The sequence below is a fragment of the Gasterosteus aculeatus genome, chromosome 15 (genome assembly GCF_964276395.1).
Source record: "Gasterosteus aculeatus chromosome 15, fGasAcu3.hap1.1, whole genome shotgun sequence".
Taxonomy (NCBI): domain Eukaryota; kingdom Metazoa; phylum Chordata; class Actinopteri; order Perciformes; family Gasterosteidae; genus Gasterosteus; species Gasterosteus aculeatus.
Genome location: NC_135703.1, coordinates 5228620 through 5248595, shown reverse-complemented (window position 1 = coordinate 5248595; position 19976 = coordinate 5228620). Strand labels below are relative to the sequence as shown.

At 47.2% G+C, this 19976-nt stretch overlaps 1 protein-coding gene across 8 annotated transcripts in view; it reads right to left on the bottom strand.

The window, feature by feature from the left end:
* The window catches only part of ralgapa2 (Ral GTPase activating protein catalytic subunit alpha 2), a 76563-nt gene that overhangs the window by 19165 nt on the left and 37422 nt on the right, over positions 1-19976 (bottom strand). For all 8 annotated transcript variants that reach the window (XM_040199268.2, XM_040199262.2, XM_078089816.1 and 5 more), the window contains 12 exons: positions 19811-19869; positions 19570-19678; positions 17913-18023; positions 17580-17648; positions 17250-17387; positions 14673-14850; positions 12469-13306; positions 11858-11929; positions 11026-11149; positions 10774-10929; positions 7980-8138; positions 5996-6123 (listed from right to left, as the gene is read on the bottom strand). In XM_040199268.2, the coding sequence (XP_040055202.2) occupies positions 5996-6123; positions 7980-8138; positions 10774-10929; positions 11026-11149; positions 11858-11929; positions 12469-13306; positions 14673-14850; positions 17250-17387; positions 17580-17648; positions 17913-18023; positions 19570-19678; positions 19811-19869 (2141 nt within the window). The remainder of the gene's footprint in view (positions 1-5995; positions 6124-7979; positions 8139-10773; positions 10930-11025; positions 11150-11857; positions 11930-12468; positions 13307-14672; positions 14851-17249; positions 17388-17579; positions 17649-17912; positions 18024-19569; positions 19679-19810; positions 19870-19976) is intronic.

Below are 19976 nucleotides of genomic sequence, written 5' to 3'. Positions count from 1 at the left end.
GGGAACAGATGGAATGGCTAGCTGGATGCTCGTCACCTCAAGCAGACCGACATCCATCACAATGAACACGTCTTCTTCACAGAAATGCAGCGGTGACATTGGGGTCAGGTGGTTCTGGCTAATGGACACGGGGACCACTGACCTATTAGCGAATTTCATTTAATTCTGTGCATATTCAGCGCAGAGTAAGGTCTTGATGAGCAGTCAAACCGACACAGGCAGTCATTCCTTTACATATCGGTGGCATATTTGTGATGATTACTCACGTCGGGCAAACTCTTTAAAGTGTATTAAAAAAATGAATTAAATGATGGTTAAATGAAAGTTGTGCTACTTGGACGTGAAACTAGTGGTGGGGGTAATTTCTGTAATTGATGACATGTTTTTCATTTATTGGTTTAATTTAAATAGTTTAATTAATTTGTTTACATGTAAACATTGAATAAAATAGATTAATACGGACTGCATTTAAATTGAAATTTGCTATTAGTGAAAACGCTTTAAGAATCTGCGTGAGCAAGTAATTAGTAGTCAAGCTAAATAGAATATATTAAGAAATGTGAGATAGTAATATGGTCTGAAATAGATAAAGACCAAACAGTAGTCAAAAACACATAAAGTCATGACATTGTCTTCTGGACTTGTTTATGTTATTCTACCCGATATCCACAGCTCAGGGGACGGGACAGGTTGGACGAACTGGCAGTCTGGTCGGCTTTCACTTTGCCGCTCACAAACACGCAGATGCCAGACATGAATGCATAACAGACGGAGAGAGAAGGGGAGGGGTGTGAGGGTCGCTGTTCAAGTTTAAAAATACACAGAGCATGACGTTTCTGGGGGGGATTACACCATCATTTGCTGTTTCTACTCATTTTAGTTGCAAACGTTTATCCATAGCAATGTGTGTGTAAAAGCTGTCTTATCCTGGCGGCCAAAGGGGGTTAATTAATAGTAAACAACCAAAAGAATATTAGTTAAATTAACCTTGGAGTTCAGTTTAACACCTACGTAGCAATTTTATTATGGTAATACTTCTTTTTTTTTATTTAAAGAACATTGCGGTTAGATACAAAACACACTGTGCTCAGAAATGCAAAGTCACGCCCATGTTTCAGTTACACCAGAGGCAGCTTTGGTGCACATAGAAACACAAACACACTGACAGGCACAACAGTGTGTGTGTGTGTGTGTGTGTGTGTGTACACGCTACCCCGGGCGGGGCTCTGGGTCCCTGCTGTTGGCCGTCTGGTTCCATGCCTGCTCTACCTGTGTTTAAAAGGGGCGGCCCCCGTGCTCAGACCCCAGAGTGCAGGCTGGCCCGGGCCCCCAGGGCTTTCATGGTGTGGGTGCCATGCAGCGGACGCCTTTTGTTACAGGCTGGGTGGCAAGAGGAGGAGGAACTAATGTCGGGGGGTGTGGGGGGGTAATGCTATGAGTCATTCTGCATTAGCAGCAGGGGAGGGAGACAGGGAGGGGGGGGGGGGCGAAGGGAGAGAATACTTTTGCATGTTGTATGAAGCTAGACACCATATGCCATCCGAGCCGGGCTGCCTCCTGAGTCAGGGCTCCTGGTTTGACAGGCCTGTGCTTGCCCCCTCCTCACCCCCATCGCTAGCCCCTTCCACCCCAACTAACACCCTCCTCCCTCTAGGCCCTCGTGGGCTACAACCATTGGGCTTTGGGTGTGCTATGTGTATTTGTGTGCGTATTGTGTGGGGGCGGGGTGGGGGGGGGGTATTCAGTGATCTGAACACATCGGACATTGTCATGAGTCCCGGCAGGAACAGCTGGTCAGCTGGAGAGCAGGGCGGGAGGGGGTAGGGATAAGGAGTGGGAAGAGATGGGAGGCAGTGCGCTACACTGATAATAGGATTAGGTTAAAACATTCAGTGGGGGAGAGACCCCTCCTCTCGGCGTAGCCCCCTAAAATACTGCGTAGGCTCTCAACTGCTCTATCAAAGCCAATGCCAGCCTCCGCCCAAACCGCCCAGGCCAACTCCGAGCAGGGACACTTCAACTTCGAAACGGCCCCAAACCCCACCCGCCCCCTCCCTTATGTACCAAATGCCTCCTTCTAGAAGTCTTGTGTCCTGTATTTATCAAGCCTCCCTTTAATAATTGAACTGGATATTAGAAATACCTCTCAGCAACCTTTGTAGGACCTTCTTCACTTGGTTACTCCCGTTTCCATAAACAGGAAGTTGGCTTGTTACACTCACATCAGCTCAGACCATCGCATGAAACCGGCATATAATGACAAGCCTGGCGTCTCACTGTGCCCAGTCAAGCACCGTGTTCCACAGAGATATAGACTGCTGAGTATTATCTATGACACTGCCGGCAGTTATGGCACAACAGCTGGCAAATTAGACCTATCAGCGATGCTGAATAATTCATGCGAGACAACACCAACATGGCAGATCCTATTCACGGCATCCCATCATGCGTACGGGTGCACTTTCATCTCCGCTAGGTGAGGAATCTTACAGTGTACAAAAGAACGCACCGCCGGCGGACAAAGACACAGTGAGAGTGGGACAATAACGCGCTCAGAAGGGGTGTGAGAATGTGTCCTGACCAACGCAGTGACTCTAATTATTAGGATGGCGTCAGGTGTGTGTGTGTGTGTGTGTGTGGGGGGGGGGGGGGGGGGGGGGCGACGGCACACAAAAGAATATCGTGTCCATTATGTTTTCAGTATACATCTGTTGAAAGGATGTACATCTCGTTGAGGGGAGTATTGGGGGACTGTAGATATGCTCACACGAGCCTGTGAGGGGACATGACAGACTTCACTTCAGCACTGAAAGAATAGAGGGAAGCTTGATCCTTTCTGCCACTGCGCGCACACACAGACACACAGACACACACACACCCTAAAAGCCTGGCTTGCTTGACTGGCGATGGGCAGAAACAGATTATGGTTATTGATCGTTGCCTGGAGATGGATCGGTGTGTGTGTGTGTGTTTATGTGTGACAGAACAGAGGATTGGGACTAAGGGCAGTGTGCAAAAAAAACCTATTGATTCTGTCCAGTAGGGAGGCCATGTCTCTGAATCAAGGTCAGTTCTACACTGTCTCACCTATTAGAAACTTGCCATTTCCCCAACACACACGCGCAGACAATTTGAACCCCTCAACAACACCGCCGTCAAAAAAAAAGAGACATGGACGCCACATCAGACTCAAGTGCTTGTTGAAGAGAGAAATGAATCCCGGCGTCTGGGTGAAAACATTATTCTACAGTGACAGTATGAAGGATCCTCGTGATGCAGTAAATGGCAGCAGACAGCAGAGCCCTGCAGGGACGGTTCAGGTGACACAAACCCACTCGTTGTGTCTCGTGAGACTATTTATCACACACTGTGTGCGTGCAGGAAGTAGCACAAACACAGGAACAAAATGTCCGTTATCGCTTCTACTCCGTTGCTAATATAAAACGGTGGGGAAAAATCTGCGTCCAATCGGTGTAGGTCCGATCAGTGGTGGCGCCTCTGCCTCCAAGTATTCCCCGCATCCGACTACGTCACCGTCCTGTCTGATGAAATAAAAACAAACTCATTTTGCATCTGCAAACTGTGCTGTCTGGGTCGATACAGGAATCTATTGCTTTAATATACAACATAAACCATCAACACTGAATGGCCATCCACATAAAGAGGTAGTGGTGATTTCACCCCCTTTTTCTCCCCACCTTCTTTTTAGAACAAACACGTTGTGGTCTCGATTTTTCAAAATGCCTCAGCCTAGTTGCACACAATACACTTAGGACACACAAAGCCTGAGCAGCTGCATTTTCCATCAGCCACCTAAATAATATATGATACATTACGAGTTGTCTGTGAGGAGCTCGTGATATGATGCGAGGCTGCGGTTGTGTCTTGACTGAAGAAATTGACACGAATTCTAACTGACAATGAGAGCCGGACCCTGTGCGAGAAAACAAGCACGCGGATTTCACAGACCCTCACAGCTCAGAGATGGAGGAAAAGGGAGAGTAGGATCCAGAGGATGTGGTGAGCAGAAAGAAAAACAGCAAGGGGGGTGAGGTGGGGAATCTATCTGAAAAACACTGATGCCGGAGGTCATTTTTCAATATCAAATCCTATTAGCCCGAGAGATCCTGTGAGCGTCGTGGCAGAGCGCTGGAGTACTCTCAAGCCTTGTGACAGAGCGAGAGAGGGGGGCACAGCGCCATAGTGGCCTTTTATCTGGACACACAGGGGTCATACAGCTTCTCTTTGAAGAAATATTCAACTAATTACCTAAGAGAGGGGCCTCACGGGCAGAGAGGACGGTGTGGATTGTTAAAGCATTGTGAAGGAGTGAAGTATGAGGATTTTCCATCTCGCACAAAAAAGCAGAGGCCAGGAAAAAAAAGGGTTGGGTCATTGTTCAAACCTGGGAGAGATAAAGATCCGCGTGACCCATGAAGATGGAAGAATGACGGACGGATGGAGAGGGGAGAGTGCAAAAGGGCTGGTACAATTCAACAGCAAATCCGATTGGAAACATAAAAGAGAAACTCCACATGCTGACCGAGTCATTTGCACACGTGCCGCTTTCTGGGGCGTCCATTACTCAACACAGTGCCTCTCGATGTATGCAGACAAGACTCAAGACATGCGGATGTGTGCTCCCTCATCTCCTCAGAGCCGGAGCTCTAGAGGCAGCGCTCATCTCCTCTCATGGGCCGGGCCACTGTGCTGAGGAATGCCAGGTAAGGCCTTTGCGGTGGCCCAACACAGTTGCGGTACTGTCTCGAACCCCCTCCCGCCCCCACAGGCTCACAGAGCTAGGCCAGGTCTGTGGCTGCCCCCCCCTCCACTCTGGCAGCCTCACACTGGGCTAATTCACTTGGCGTCGGGTAACAGACATCTGTCACTCAGGATTCCCCTGGGGACGCACAGACAAGGGCTGATGTAAGGGTTGGGGGGCGGGGGGGGGGGGGGGATGTGATGCGCTGTGAAACGCATACGGGCAGACACATACTTACACACACCAAACTGTAAACAACCTACGCAAGATGTGTTGTAGGATAATTAAAGACGAAAAAGGTTTTTTTTGAAGGTGAACGACAAAAGGTACAGGGACCTCACAATCATTAAAAAAACAACTTTTCTATATATAAAAAAAACAAAAAACAATAGGCGCTAACCGTCCACCCAAATGAAACCTCCTCGGGGGAGGTTTCTATAGCAACCGACAGAGCGGCAGCGTGGTTCTGGTGAGGCGGTGCTGTACATGCTGTCCGAGGAGGAGCGGGGCGTTGAGGGAGATCAGGTTTCCCCCTCCAGGGGCCATACCGACTCTGTGCCCCCCTCCGCCCCTTTCCCCCCCGACTGCGCTGCTGCCATTCACATGCTAATTCATCTCTATTGGTGATTACACTCCCTTTAAACCAACTGACAACTACAGCTGGAGTCAGCCTCTTAACGGCACACTGTTGGATGGATGCGCGTAGGGAGGAGGCCGTGTGTTTGTGCGTTCGTGCCTGTATGCACTTGGATGTGTTTGTTGAGGGAGCTTTTATTTTGGCTCGCCGCGTGCTCCATAAAACGGTAGTGATAGATGATGCCACATTATCTGCGCTCCTGCCCCAAACAGCCTCACACACACACACGCACACACACACGCACCACCTCCCACGCCGCTGCAGGCTGTGAAACAGCCCCGGCCTAATAGCTGTATGTAAATCAGCCAGCGCATAAAGATCACTGTCAGCACTCAGCTGTGTGACAGGCACGCCACACGTCTCAATGAATTTACCCAAATGGGCCACTGGTGGTGCTGAACATTTCAGCTCGGCGGTGTGATGCATCTAACGCAATCATCATAAAAACAGAGCTAAATGTAGGCTCTGAACCGTAATGGTATCGCAGCTGTAAGTGCAATCAACGGTCCATTTTGAAAGAACGGTCGCATTCCTCCGATGGGCCACGCCCGGTACAGTAAATGAAGCAGAAGGCGCGAGGGGGGGGGAAAGGATACAAGCTCTGGTAGAGAGTCAGCCGGGACTTGACAGCTCTGCTGGCATTGATACAGGTGGCCCGCACCAAGCTCGGCAGCAGCGTCGCAGTGACGATGGCGCCGCTGAACAGCGGCCCGAAAAAAGGAACCTGGGGGGAAGAAAGGAAAAAAAATAATAATAACAACTCGAGGCATCAAAACTTCCACAATGATCCAAAGTTAATCTGGTCAGTGTCCTGTCGAGCATCTGAAGAATTAGAAAGGATTGATTAAAAACTTTGTTCTTTCTTTCTTTCTTTTAGCCGTTTCTCCATCTGTTTAGGGCGAGGGTTCAAGATGAAATTGGATTTTTAGAGAACTTTGCATGACAACCACACATATCTAATGTGATTCAATGTTAGGCAAATTAAATTAAAATGACAATCAATAGTAAACAAAGGCCTCATATTGACCTACCGAACAAACACAAAGGGGCAATACGCATTTTAGCGGCAGCGTGTGATTGTGTGTGGACACACGCGTCTGTTCATACATATTGGATGGGGGTCCTTAATCACTGAAGCTCAATGGCCATTGACCTGGAAGTTGACGCGAATGTCAAAGTCTCCAAAAGGTCCTGCTGTCTTCAACTTGGTAGTTCGGCTCAAATAATCACCAGTTAAATTATACAACAAATGGATTTTAACCAGAAATGATACGGACCAATTAAGTTAATCTGTATGAGCTGGGGTGACACTGTGTAAACGAACATCCCAAAGCTAAGCAGATAGATTTCCTAGTTCTTGGAGGAAGAGGCCGTTTGCATTTTGGGGGTTTTGGCTTTGGAGACCCTCTGGGGTTAGGACATGTTTTCTGCACTCCTATGTGAGCCATCATTTAAAACGAGATGCACACTTGTCTCTGTCGGGGTCTTGGGTGAGTTGTCATAGTTACCTGAAAAAAATATAATTGTTAAGATTAAAGGGGAAATTGCAGCAGAGTGAGTCTGAGTATTTGATGTTAGATCTTCTGAGGCTGCTGTTGTACTCTGTGCTGTTCTAATAAATCAGCAGAGATTCTATGGTTGCATTACATTAATCACTTCAGTCATTTTTGAAAAACGACTTGCTTAAAAAGTCCCATTAAAGATGATCAATGCGCTCCCCGAGGAATAAAACCGAATGAAATGGTTAGCTTTACACCGGAATAACGTTCAAGTGTAGAAAACACTGAATATATCTTAACATCTGAAGGCCGACGTACTCAGACAAAGATATTTCACTATTCCCGAGAAGGAAATGGTACTTCAGAGCAGCCGAGATGAAAGCTAGCCAGGAAAGGATGGTAACCATCTCTGAGAGCACATACCCACAGTGTGGGTAATAATGCACAGCTGGAGTAAAGGAAGCTGAAAGCCTTTCGACAGAAACCCCGAAAGGAGAAAAGACCTATAAAACTCATGGCAAAGTCTGAATAGGAAGGAAGGAGAAGGGCTTGGCTTTAACTCGTGAACACAGACGGGAAATTAGTACACTGCTAAGAACAGCCAGAGTGGCTCTAGTGTCGCTGGAAACTAAGACACTTTGTCACGTTCAACATCAAAGGGGATCTTCGCCTGCAGGTCCCAGCCCGACTCCACCGGCTGCATAATGGTTTAAAAATGCAGAAAAGCGGAGACGGGGCAGAGATTAAACGCATTTCTGTTTGACAAAAAGCCTGAACGACTCCCACTCTGACTAAAGATTATTGATCTAATCTAAATAGTTATTTAAGTTACGGAGACTTGAAGTGTGAAGCAAATAGTTATTTGGTTTATTTAGAATTGCAGTTTGATTTCTATTGATTTTATTGGTTAATCTTCTTTTGTTTCGCTAATTGTAACATGATTATTTTATCAAACTTAAGGTAATGTAAAGGAAAAAGAAGCTAGACAGCTTGCTCGACCACAGGCAATAAAAGAAACTTCCCACTTCAAGTTGATCCATGTTGTTTGCGTGTAGTGGATTATAGTCTTAAAAAGGTTTACCTGTGGTTTCTTAATGATCTGGATGAAATACATGTGGTTCTTCATTAGGTAGATGATAATCAGCACGTCTCCAAAATCAGTTGGGATGATGCCACGTCGGTAGTCCCTGGTGTGCTCCGACCACACTATGTGCACCTCGTCATTTCCCAGGTGACGCAGCTGTAAACAAACAATCAGTCTAATTAGGTTTCTGGCGATGTGTGTCCTTGTCGTCATCGGCACTGATTTGATGAGATCAGGTAACGGCCAGGAGCTGCAGCTCACACACCTCGCTAAAGGTACAAGAGGTATGTGGACGGGGATGGGAGGACATTATTTACTGAATGTATCCTAGAGATAAAACCCCATTGCAGAAGGTGCTGGAGCAAGGTGACTGCTCACAACAAGTCAAGCTCATTCAACTCTGTTTGACAACAATGACTTAAATGGGGAGCCTCGGCTCTGGAGTCTTTTTATAGTTCTTTCATTACAAATTCAAATTGCAAACATAGATTTGAGCAAAATTGAGCATTTCAAAACCAAATAATTCCAATCCAATTGACTTTCCCCATCATGGGTTAAATTGCTTCCCATTTCCTCGCTAATCAGAAACCCAAAAGGAAACTGGGGAGGGCCAGAACGTACACATGAAAGACGGGAAATTGACGGAAGCTGGCTTCAAAAAGGTAAACAGCTCTGCCTTTAAAATAGAGGGACCCAGTCACGTTATATTCTTGCTGTATTCTGTAGATCACTTTCGCCTCATTTCCCTGCACGGTTGAGCTCGACTCGACTCCCTTTCGGGACAAGATTCGGATAGCAGCTTGTAGCCCGGTGATGTGTTCCTGGTGTATCATGGACACTGATAAGTGAGCCTCTACTCAGAGGAAAACATCTGCCAATGTACTGTGGGCCTAATGAGCCATTAAGAGACATGCCCTCGCCACCAAAAATGCAATTAGCACATTCTATTATAAGCCCTTAATTATGGTAATACAGTAATCTTAAACAAATCCACGGCATGCTGATTACGGGAGCTCGCCGGTTCTGTCCGAGGATCAGCAGGTACCAACCAGGTCAGTCACTGGGACAATTTCAGAGAAAATGCTGAATATGCATTTGCGGTAGACAATTAACCCTGGGATGTTAATTTGGGTTAAGATATTTGCATTTGGATGTGCTTAATAACAAGTTTAATGAGGATGCTTATGCTCTAGTCAATCATCTTCAGCACCCGTCTATTTATTCCCTTGTTAATCACATCCAAATGTTTGAGACTTCTTTCATTAAAATGGGATTCAAGTCAAAGGCTCTTGTCCAATTAGCCCTGTTTGACCTCCCAGCCAGCCAATGGGCTTCACACATATGGAGACAGCCGACCGCTGGGCCGCAGAACACAAGAGGCTTCTTATAAAAACAACCTGCAGCAGCCCAGTTAAGCTGTGGTGCCTGGGGGTGAATGTGATAGCTAAAGCACCCCAGTCTAGTTCCCTCTCTTTCACAGACTCACACACACGCGCACACACACGCACACACAATCTAAATGGCCTGACCCCAACCCTGCAGGTCGTTTCTATAACTACATTACTGAAGCCAGCTGCTGCTGCAGAAGCAGCCTGTGCTGCTCTGAAACCCACAATTGGATCGAGGAATTCATGGTTTTCCCATCTTCCTTTTTTTTGGCGTTGCTTTTTTTTTTTACCCTTCATCGTCTTCAAACAAGCAATCTGCCCAGCGAGAGCTCACCCATTCGTCACTCCCACCACAGTGGGCCTCTACGCTTACAGGCATTTAAGTGGGTGACTGCTGGACTAAAAGTGTTATTTTTAAATTGACTGGGAAACATCCTACACAGAGTCGGTTTCCAAATCAATTTCTTTATCCCACTTTCTCTTCTCTCTGCCCTGCCAGCTCTTTACATGCATCCGGCCAGCCTTTCCAATTTCGGTGCAGCCTGTGAGAGATCTTTGCAAGGTGAGCTCCAGCAATTACAGAAGTTCCCCGAGAAATAGATGGGAGAGGAGTGGCAACACACTCAACTGCGGGCCGGGCCGTCCCTCCAGCGCCTCGCTGCGGCCCGACCAAAACCGTCACCCGGAGTAACTCATTTCATGCGCTCACTAAGGATGGGTTTGGAATGAGTATAGGGCTATTTGTGAGACGGGCGGAAGGTTTTTTGCTACACTGGAGGGGGTTGGAAATGAGGGGAGTCTGATGAATTTCCCTTCTCAGCGGGGCACTGTATGAGAAGATTGGCAGCACGGGCAGAGGCCTTGCGGCTCATTTCTTCGTGCTAACTGCTACTGGTACACTGCAGCTCAGAATCCCGCTGCAGAACCCAATCGATCGCTCCTGTGGCGGCAGCAGGAATTGGATAAAAGGATCCTGCCGGCATCCGGCCGGCGCCTGCCCTAGCAGGGAGAGCTAATGGCTGAATCCAAGCCCTGGTCACAGCACACGGGGAGGGGGGCACGGGCTAGCAGAATCATAGTCATTACCGCAGCGGCACATGCCCTCTCTTCACTCACGCACCTACGACTCTCTACTCCTCAGGTCTGAATGGCCAGGGTCACTAATCAATGCCCGCACTCTGGAGTCACACCTCCTGATCACAGCTTAACACAGAGCCGAAGGCTACAACAACACACTGCTATGGGCAGGCAAGACTGTGTAGCCATTTCACCGGATCAAACAGGCCGAGCAGCATTGTTGTTATTTGCGACATTTGAGGTGTGCGACTGTCGCAACGCACATGATGTGAATCCAAACGTCACGGAGAGGCGGCGATTGTCATCGCGATGATCCAAAGTGTTACCTTTTTGGTGAGGCAGTCATTAGAATCGGACGGCATGCGGGTGGAGACGTGGAAGATGGTTTCCACCGTGGAGGTAGCATAGTACGGAGCGGTCAGACCCGTGCTGCCGTTCCTCTGGAGGCCCCCCATGAAGCCACAGTGTGTGGCCAGGTCCACCTGAGGGATACATTTACAATTGAATGCGCTCCGAGCGGGAGAGTGTGTCCGTATTTAGGCAGGAAGGATGCGTGTTGAGGGTGTGGTTGTCGGCACCTCCCATCCCAGCCCAGACACAAAGTCCTCGTAGGCCTGGCTGCCCGCGCTGTTAGACAAGATGGAGCACTTGTCCTCTTGGCCCTCTCCGATGTAGAACACAGCAATCTTGTGTGTCTCTCGGCTACACGAGAAATCACACAGTAGCCTCTATTAAATTAAAAATCAAATAACACCAACAACAACACAGGCAATTTGAAAAACACAACAGGACCTGAAAAGCTTCCACCTTTCTCTTGCCACTAGCTTTGAAATACGTGTCAATTGATTCAAGAGACTACAAATATCTGGACAATCAAAATTGTGTGAAATTTGAATTGTTAAAAATCAGGGGGAAAGAAACAACTTTTTTATCACATTTTATCCCTGTCCCTGTAGCTCTAAAATGATTTAAAAAAAGGATGGCAACAAAGGCTCCCATCTGCTTTCGCTGTTGCCATGGCAGTACACAACGCTGGGGTAGATTGAGGGCACGTTGCATGCTTGCGCACAGGTTGTTTTTTGCCCAACCAAGTCTGGCCATCTGGGAGAACAAAGTCGAGTCCCCAGGGAAATCTTTAATAAGCCCCTGTCATCAGCAATGCGCAGTCCACTTATTGATTGGACTAATAGAGACACACAGTCAAGAAGGACAACCAGAGTGATCGTGGGAGACTTCCAGGTCTGTGTCCAACGGGAGATGGTACAAATTAGAAAGATCATTTGGGAGGAAGGGAGCAATATAATCAGCTTGGACAAACTGTGGGATTTATTACCGGTGTTAATTTAATGTAGGTATTAGGAAGGTAATAACTATTAGATACACACAGAGACAAAGTCATAAAGGTATTACCACTGCCTGGAATCCAAGTTCTTCAGTTCCCTTAGGACTTTGGAGTTTTTCTTCAACAAATGGAAACTTTTCCTGTTTGACAAAAACAAGAGAAATGTTCCAACTCTCTATGAACACACATTAGTGATATAATAGCGCCATGATTTATACACAAACTATCCTAAAAAGACATTTCAACCAAAGTTTTGTTTGTCAGAGATGATTAACGAGCAGAAAAAGCCACAGGTGCAAACAGCAATCTCCTACTGGCTTTGTGCACGTTGCACCATCGCCATTAAGAGGTGTAAGCTTTTCATTTACGGGTGAGCACGGCAAAGACGCGGCTTCGGCAAGGTAGACCTTAGTGAAAACAGCTGGGCACTTTTACCCTGTGGAGCGGAGATTAAGACACTCCAGACGCCACAGTGCTTTTAGCTTTTTGAGTAACAGCTGAGTTACCTTGAGGACAATGCAACTTACTGATGTTTAAAAGTAGTTTAAAATGCGCTTACATTGACTATGTGGCTTGCGCACTGAAAGATATTGATTACGAAAACAATGCTCTTTCTTTCTTCTTTTAGCACAGTGCAAACCGGAGCAGCTATTGGAGTTGACTCCACTTGGTAGCGTACCTGCGATCCCAAGAGTTCATGCCGAGGTCATTAAGCAGCAGCCGGCAGAAGTAGAAAGGAGCCTTCGGTTCCTGGTGGGAAGGTTCCCGCTGGCAGGCGGCCTGAAAGCTGACATCGGCCTCCCACCTCCTCACTTGCTCTTCCTCCTGCTGGGTCTGACACAGGATGGCCTCCAGGATGGCGCTCTCCTGCTCGAGGTTCATGCCGTGGGGCGAGGCGGCGGGCTGGTTGAGCCTGAGCTGCGGCTGGGGCAGGCATTCTGGGCTGCTGTGGCCCAAGTTCTCCAGAAGCATATCAAGAACATCTACCTCCTCCTCCTCCTCACTGCAGTCAAAGGCCGAGTCGGAGACAGAGGAGCTGGTTTTGCACGGCCCCTTTGTTGGAGAGTTGGGCTGGGTTCTACAGCGAGAGGCAGCATTGGTAGTAGGAAGAGGGCGATCAACCGCACTAAACACGCCCGCATCCACAGAGTCTTCCTCCGTGGTGCAATAGAGGATCGCGCCGTCCCATGAGTATTTGCCCGAGATGTCCCTGACGATGACGCGCACTTGAGAGGAGGGTTGGGGGGGCTGTCCGACGGCGGGCGTCTCGGCCGGGATCTGCAGGTAGGACACCAGCGTGCTGTCGTTGAAGACAAACAGCTGCAGGTTGGGGCTTTTGAAGACCTCGGAGGACAGCTCGGACGACTCCACGTACGGGTTGTCGTGGTTCTCGCTCACGAGGCTGTGGAGGAGGGCGGGGCCGCCGCTCAGCGGATGGTGGCCCAGATGGTTCACCAGGTGGGTCATGACCATCCGTGCGGTCAGCGGAATCAGCTCCGTGTTCCGACGTTGCTTTTCTGGTGAGAGAATGAAGCCGGGGAGATAAAACTACGGAAAGTACACGTGAGGAAGAGTAAAATCCTGTCAATGGTTAAAGTGATTGATGGTTAAGAATAAAAGCCGCGTTGGGGGGAGAGGGGGGGGGGGGTTCCTTGGTAAAAGATCATATTTTCCGTCCGTATCTCAAAGCCCCACATTTGTGTATTGACGTGCTATCATCTGTTCATCTGCTCTTTTTCATACAAAGCCAAATCTCATTCATGATTACTAATAAGGGTACTTTATTCATTTCTCACAATAGCTTGGCCAGCACACCTCGGAGTAGGTAGCGTCTAATCATGAAGGACAACTTTCAAAAGCCCATTGAGTCATCTTACAATGGACAAGCGTCGAGACTGGCTGAGTGCTAATGACAACCACCATCTTTACGTGCTGCTTAGTACGACTCTACTTGGTGAATTGTGTTTAATATGCATTTTTCTTTACCCCCAAGCGAGCGGCATGCCGTGGTCTGTTATGGAGACATGCGGGAAAACAAGGAGATGCACTCCTGCATTGTGACAGTGCTATCAATACCATCATCCCCCATCAAAGTGGAGAAAGCTCTTTAGAAAGCAGGCCAAGCTGCATTAGAGATGCACTGGCCCTTTGATGTGACTTGATCAATATGAGGTGGGGACATGAATGTAACTAGGCCGGCACTCTTTGGTTTGCCCTTTTGATAGTGTTTTGTTATTTCTACTAAGAATCTCTGCAGCTGTGCATCAGAGAGCAGAGGTGTGGTGAAATTTTACGGTCTAAAGCTTTTCTGACCGTGTTTCAGAATACTGCACGTTGGATCTGGATCGAGAATGACTTTTCAGAAGTTGGGGACAAGAGGGAGGGAGAGGAACAGATTGCCTAATGGAATCACAAGGTCACCAAAAAGAAGGGGAAAAAAAATCACATATTTATATAAACCCCATAATGGGTCTCCTCTCTAGGGCTGAGTACTAATGTGAACATCAACCCTGTGATGGCTGATTTCTCTTTTATACTTTTAATAAGATATTGACATTTAATGGAAAGGCTCCAAATGGACTGGCTACTCAGAATTTGCTATTTCCTGTAATCCTTTTTGAGATTTATTTTGGGTGAGGCGGGGGGTGGTTGTGGGAAGCTGCTGCTGTCTGGTCTGTCAGAAACACAGCGGGAGCTGAAGCAAAAAGGGAGAACCAGAGATTGTCATCTGGGGCGATGTGACAGATAACATCCACTACTGACTGGTTCTCTTCTCTCACGCATCAATACATTTTGTTGTTCATTTTTGTATGTCGGGCAGATGTAATCTTGCAGGTAGCAAAACAAGAAGTAAATGTAACCCAGAAGGCTCCACGTCGTTACCCTCAGCTACGGTGAGCAGGTTGCCAAAGTCGGAGGTGCTGTTCTGGGAGGGCGGCGGCTCGCCACTCTTAACTTGACCCAGCATGACGTTATAGTCAGTGGACAAGTCCGACAGGCTGAGGAGGTAGTGGCTCTGTTGGGTGTGCAGGTTGGAGCCGGACACACAACAGTGCAGCACCTGAGGAATCACAAAGGGAGGGAAGGACGTCAAGGTGATTCCTATGAAGTGTGCCTGGGTAGCTTTTCTAAAGAATAAAAAAATTAAAAAAAAACAGTGAAATGCACTTTGATAAATGAACCTAAACTTGGATGTGTAAAAAGGGCCGTGTCCTGTTAGATGTAGTGGTGTCTGGTCAGACTGCACAGTGAAACTCCCGCAGGCCCGTCACACATCGACATGAACCAGGAGCGTATGAAACGGGAATATATGGTCCATTTACATCATAAGGCGACGGAGGAAGGGAGGGAGAGATTGAGTGAAAAGAAGGTCTTTACTGCCACTAATCCATTTCTCCTGTGATGTGCGAGTGTATCGATCTACATAACAGATGGCAGAGCATCCGTTGGCAGGGCTGGCTAAGACGCACTGGGGCAGTTGATTACAGCGCTGGACAGGTTTACACTGTTTGATTTAATTAGGACTTTATCCCCGTGCTCAGCTCCCACCACAAACATGCACGTCCTGTCACACAGAGAAACACACCTGTATACTGTATAATCTGTGTGTGGAGGCAAGGTGCTGCAAGTGAGTGGCTTGAACATATGCCTAATGTATGTAAATGAGGGGGCCTCTCATTGAGAGTGGAGCAACTTGGGTAAAGCCATGCAAAGGCTAATCCCATTCAGTGCACACATGCACTCAAACTTGGCAGAGAGACGCTCTGAGAGGCAGGCTGGCCCTGACATCTGAAACAGTATTGTGTGGGGCAATGTAGACAGTATGTGGATGATTCTACTGAGCAGGCCTCTGGGTGCATGGGGGGAGGGATTGAAGGCTTGAAGCTGAAAAGACCTGAACCAAACAGCTGCTACACCAAAGCCCCAAAGAGCTTCCTCCGTGGAGAGGTGGAGAGACAGAATGGGAAGGGAGGGGGGCGGGTGTGGGGGGGGGGGGGGGCAGACCCACAGCTGTGCTTGACAACTAAGTGACTGCGCTTCGCATAGCAACAGTTCCTGGAAGGTAGCGCACAGTGCATACTGTAGTTAAAGGACAACATATTGCATTGCCACGTGAATAGGCCCATGTACACACATAAATTAAATAATACAAATGCAAACAGAAACAATGGTGTGCGCATGCACCAATGCTTCCACACACGCACACGCACACACACACACACACACACACACACACACACACACACACACACACACACACACACGCACGCACACGCACGCACACGCACACACGGTGGTGCAGCTGGTTGCCGAGCCAAGCTGAAAGAGCAGATGGAGAAGCTTGAGCAGAACTCCAGTGAACCAATGAGGTCTCTAATGCAATGTTGCCGTTTACATCGATCTGCATGCTGCTAGTCACCAGAAACAAAACTTTTTTTCTAGCTTTCTCATCAACAGATAAACTAGGAGGAAAGCCTTTCCGTTAGACGGGTGCATGTATTGTGCTGGTGTTTGATGACTCTGTATATGTTGATTATAAAACTGTAATTAAAAGGCGGCGCTGAGAAAGGATGGAATAACAAGGACATTTATTTTCTATGAGCGAAGCCATTCTCTGCGTGATAAAGAGAATAATTAGCAGCCAAGGCATCTTTGGGAAATGTACAGATTTCAGTCTTGATATTGCATTAATATTGTCACACCTTGTGATGCCTGGCTTAATATATTATTTCCAATGTAACCAAGAGGGGCCATGCCTTTTGTGTGCTGATAGACAACCAATCACGCCTAATTGTCTTTGCTTTCATAGCAGCTGCAGTCGCTCTCATATTAAGACATATTCCATTCAAATCTCCAGGACAAGCGTTTATGGCCTGGGCTTATCAACTGGACAAAGGGTCCTGTTTGAATAATTGGACCATTTCTTATCAGGGGTGACATCCTTACAAAGATCTGCCGTTGACCGCATCTGCCCAGACAGGAGGGAATGAATAATACTGCATTCATTTGCGCCTGAAGCTTGGCCCTCATCCTCTGGGTCAGACCATAAAATAAAGCGCTAGAGGGAAAAACAGAGACCGAGATGGAATACCGCATATTTGGCCTTTTGTAAGCTAATTCACTAAATACTACTTGGAAGCCAGTTGTACGGTGTTTCCCGGATATGATAAAGGCCTACCGCATGAAACGGCAACGGCTTCTTTGCTGCTGTGCCACTATTACGTTAAATGAGGCGTAGTCGTGAGGTCATGGTGGAGGTGAGTCTAATTAAAGTGGCAAGCCCAGTGGGTGGGAAGAGGGAGGAGGTGTCAAAGCTTAAGTTATTGTGTCTGCAAGCAAAGACTATGCACGTTTTGGGAGATATTTGGAGAGCAGGCGGTCGTAAAACATGGCCAGGTTTGTTTGTTGTGAACTTTGGGCTTTTCCCCACCTCCCAGCTGCCGTCGAGGCTCTACCCACCCTGTAGATGTAGTCCAGCAGCGGGGCATTGTGGGAGGCGCGGTCCTCCGGCGAAGGCATGGCGATGGGTTCCAGCAGCAGACTCAGGGGAACGGCCATGCACCAGTCCAACAGGCAGAGCAGCAGCGACACCATCAACTGCACGCGCGAGGAAGAAGTTTGCTCATCAGATATACATTTATTACTGTACATGTGGACGGATAATCGCAAAGAGATAAAAATGGATAAGACAGAGGAGAACAAATCCCTTCAGATGAAACATTCCTGCGCTAATGCACAAGCATGGCTGCCTTCAGATCGCAGCCAGGTCCCCTCCTTCCCAACATGTACCTTTTTGTCTGCTTCCACCGTTGAGTGCTCGGCGCTCGGCAACAAAAAGGCTATTGTGGCCACAAAGATCTGTGTTGGGGCAAATCAAGGAGAAAGATAATTGGATGACACACTCCTATTCAACAGCTGAGTCAGGGCTGTGTGCTAAAATGGATGTGATGCCACGGGACGTCGAGTGTGCATATGCATGCGTAATGACTCATGGAAGACTTGCATCCAAAGGCTTAAGTGACTTGATAGTGATTTCGCACTCAATTCCTTACTTATAATATGTTTTCACAGGCCCCTAATGGCTACTGGCAATTTACCAGTGTGTTTGCACGTTTGTGTTACCTCAATGATTTTCTTAGGCAGAGTGGGCTCCAGCCTCTGGAGATGTTCCCAGTGAGAGATGAGCAGCTGGAACACGTCACAGGCCACTTGAGCCACTGCTTTATTCCCAAACTGGACAAAACAAAAGCAAAAGATGACAACTGGCCAACGAGGGAAAGCATTCGGCTCCTTTCACCATAAGCAGAGAATTTCTTTTGTTAATGAACCATACATGTCATACCTGTCATTTAAAGGCAAGGCCTTGACATTGTTGCTTTCTTTCACTGCTTGAAAGATGTATATATTTATCGAGGGGCTCAGACTGCCTTTTAGACATTGAGTCTAAACATTTTTACCAAAAGAAGTGACTTGTCAGTACACCGTTGACGAATGTTTCTGGTCCAGAAATCGGTTTCTAGAGATTACAACTGAAACCGTGACTTTAAACAGCCCAACGGTGACGGCGAGTTAATTGCTTCTGAATGGACGCACGCTAAGCTCTGCCTGTGACACCGACCCCGCACTATAACTCCATAAATAACGGTGACCAATATTCCCAGTGGAAGAAAGGGGGAGACGTTAAGGTTACACTGGGACAAAATGGTGAGTACTTTCCTTTCGTATTGAGTTATCCCCGTGCTGTGCATATAATCTGCATGATTTCATTTTCTCCAGACTCCTTGCAGGAGGAAAGAAATTGAGCGTTGGACAATTTTCCTCAAATGTGGATTTCTTTAGTGATTTGAAGTTCTTTGTGGAGAAATAGAATTTCCCATTTCTTCCAGCTGAATGCCTCTCAACATGTAACAAGGCCGACACTGTGGGGAGTGCAGAAATGGCCAAACACAAAAAGGGGCCCTGAGAGTTCAGCACCTGCTTTTAGAAAAGAGACTCTCAGTGCCACTCTTCTCCAGCCCCCCCCCCCACACCAGATCCCCCACCCAGCCTATACCCTCTATTTTGGGGCTGGCTGAGTCTGTGTGTCAAGTTGTACAGGGGAGTGATTACTGCTCCATTAGAGAAGGGGGGTTGCTCCACCAGGAAGCGGGGAGATGTAGCTGCTTAAATTGGCCCACATCTACCGAGAGCGAGCAGGCTGCAAATTACGCCACAGCCCCAAACCCTTTTCCCTGGAAAAAAAAAAAAAATACACCCCGAAAAAAACAGCTCTCTGCATCTCTTCACTCGGGGAGAAAAAAGGGCTCTTCCAAAAGATGCCCATGACTCACATCATTGGACATGTTTTATTCTCACACTTTTTGTCCACTCACTGTGATGAAATTGTCCTGCAGTCCTTTTATGTAATCAACTATCATTTGTGTTAGAGCCAAACACTATAGGGCCGGTGCAGTAAAAGAAAAACAGAGACTGATGAAATCCAGGATCCTTCCAACAATAGATTCAAAGACAGTTTCTAACAGTGATAATTTCTATTCAGAATCTCAGCCACGGTTAATATTGTCAACGCCGCCGATGATCCAACTGTTTATTTTAGCAGTGCAGTTGTGTTCTGTAAATAATATTGTACTTACGAGCGAGTAATAATCATAACAATACATTTATTTTGTATAGCCCTTTTAAAAAAAGGTACTCAAAGGCACTTTACTTGGTAAAAATAGAAACAATGAAAGCAGTAGCAATATAAACAAGGCAAATAGAGCCTGAGTGGGTCACTGACCTTTAGTGTTACTCCCAGAACATTGATGGCGTCTTTGACCTGCTCGTGGATGTTGTTCTGCATCAGCTCCTCACACACCCACAAACCCAGACTGCACACAGCAATGCATCTGAATGGCAGAGGGAAAACTAACCAGTGAACATATGATTTATTTCTATGTATGTAAACACACATTCATGTCAAACTAACACAGACCAATAGCTAAATATGACCAAAGTAAAAAATAAGCATCCGGTCATACCTGGCTCCTTCACAGTGCTCCTTTCTTGCCGTCGCTAGCAAGTTGTCGACCAGATAATCCTAAAACCGCAAATGAAACAAACAAATTTACAATATGTTCTCAGGTGACAGATATGAGCAAAGATCTGACACTATTAAATCTAAGAAGAGAACCTGTTAAGCTATAG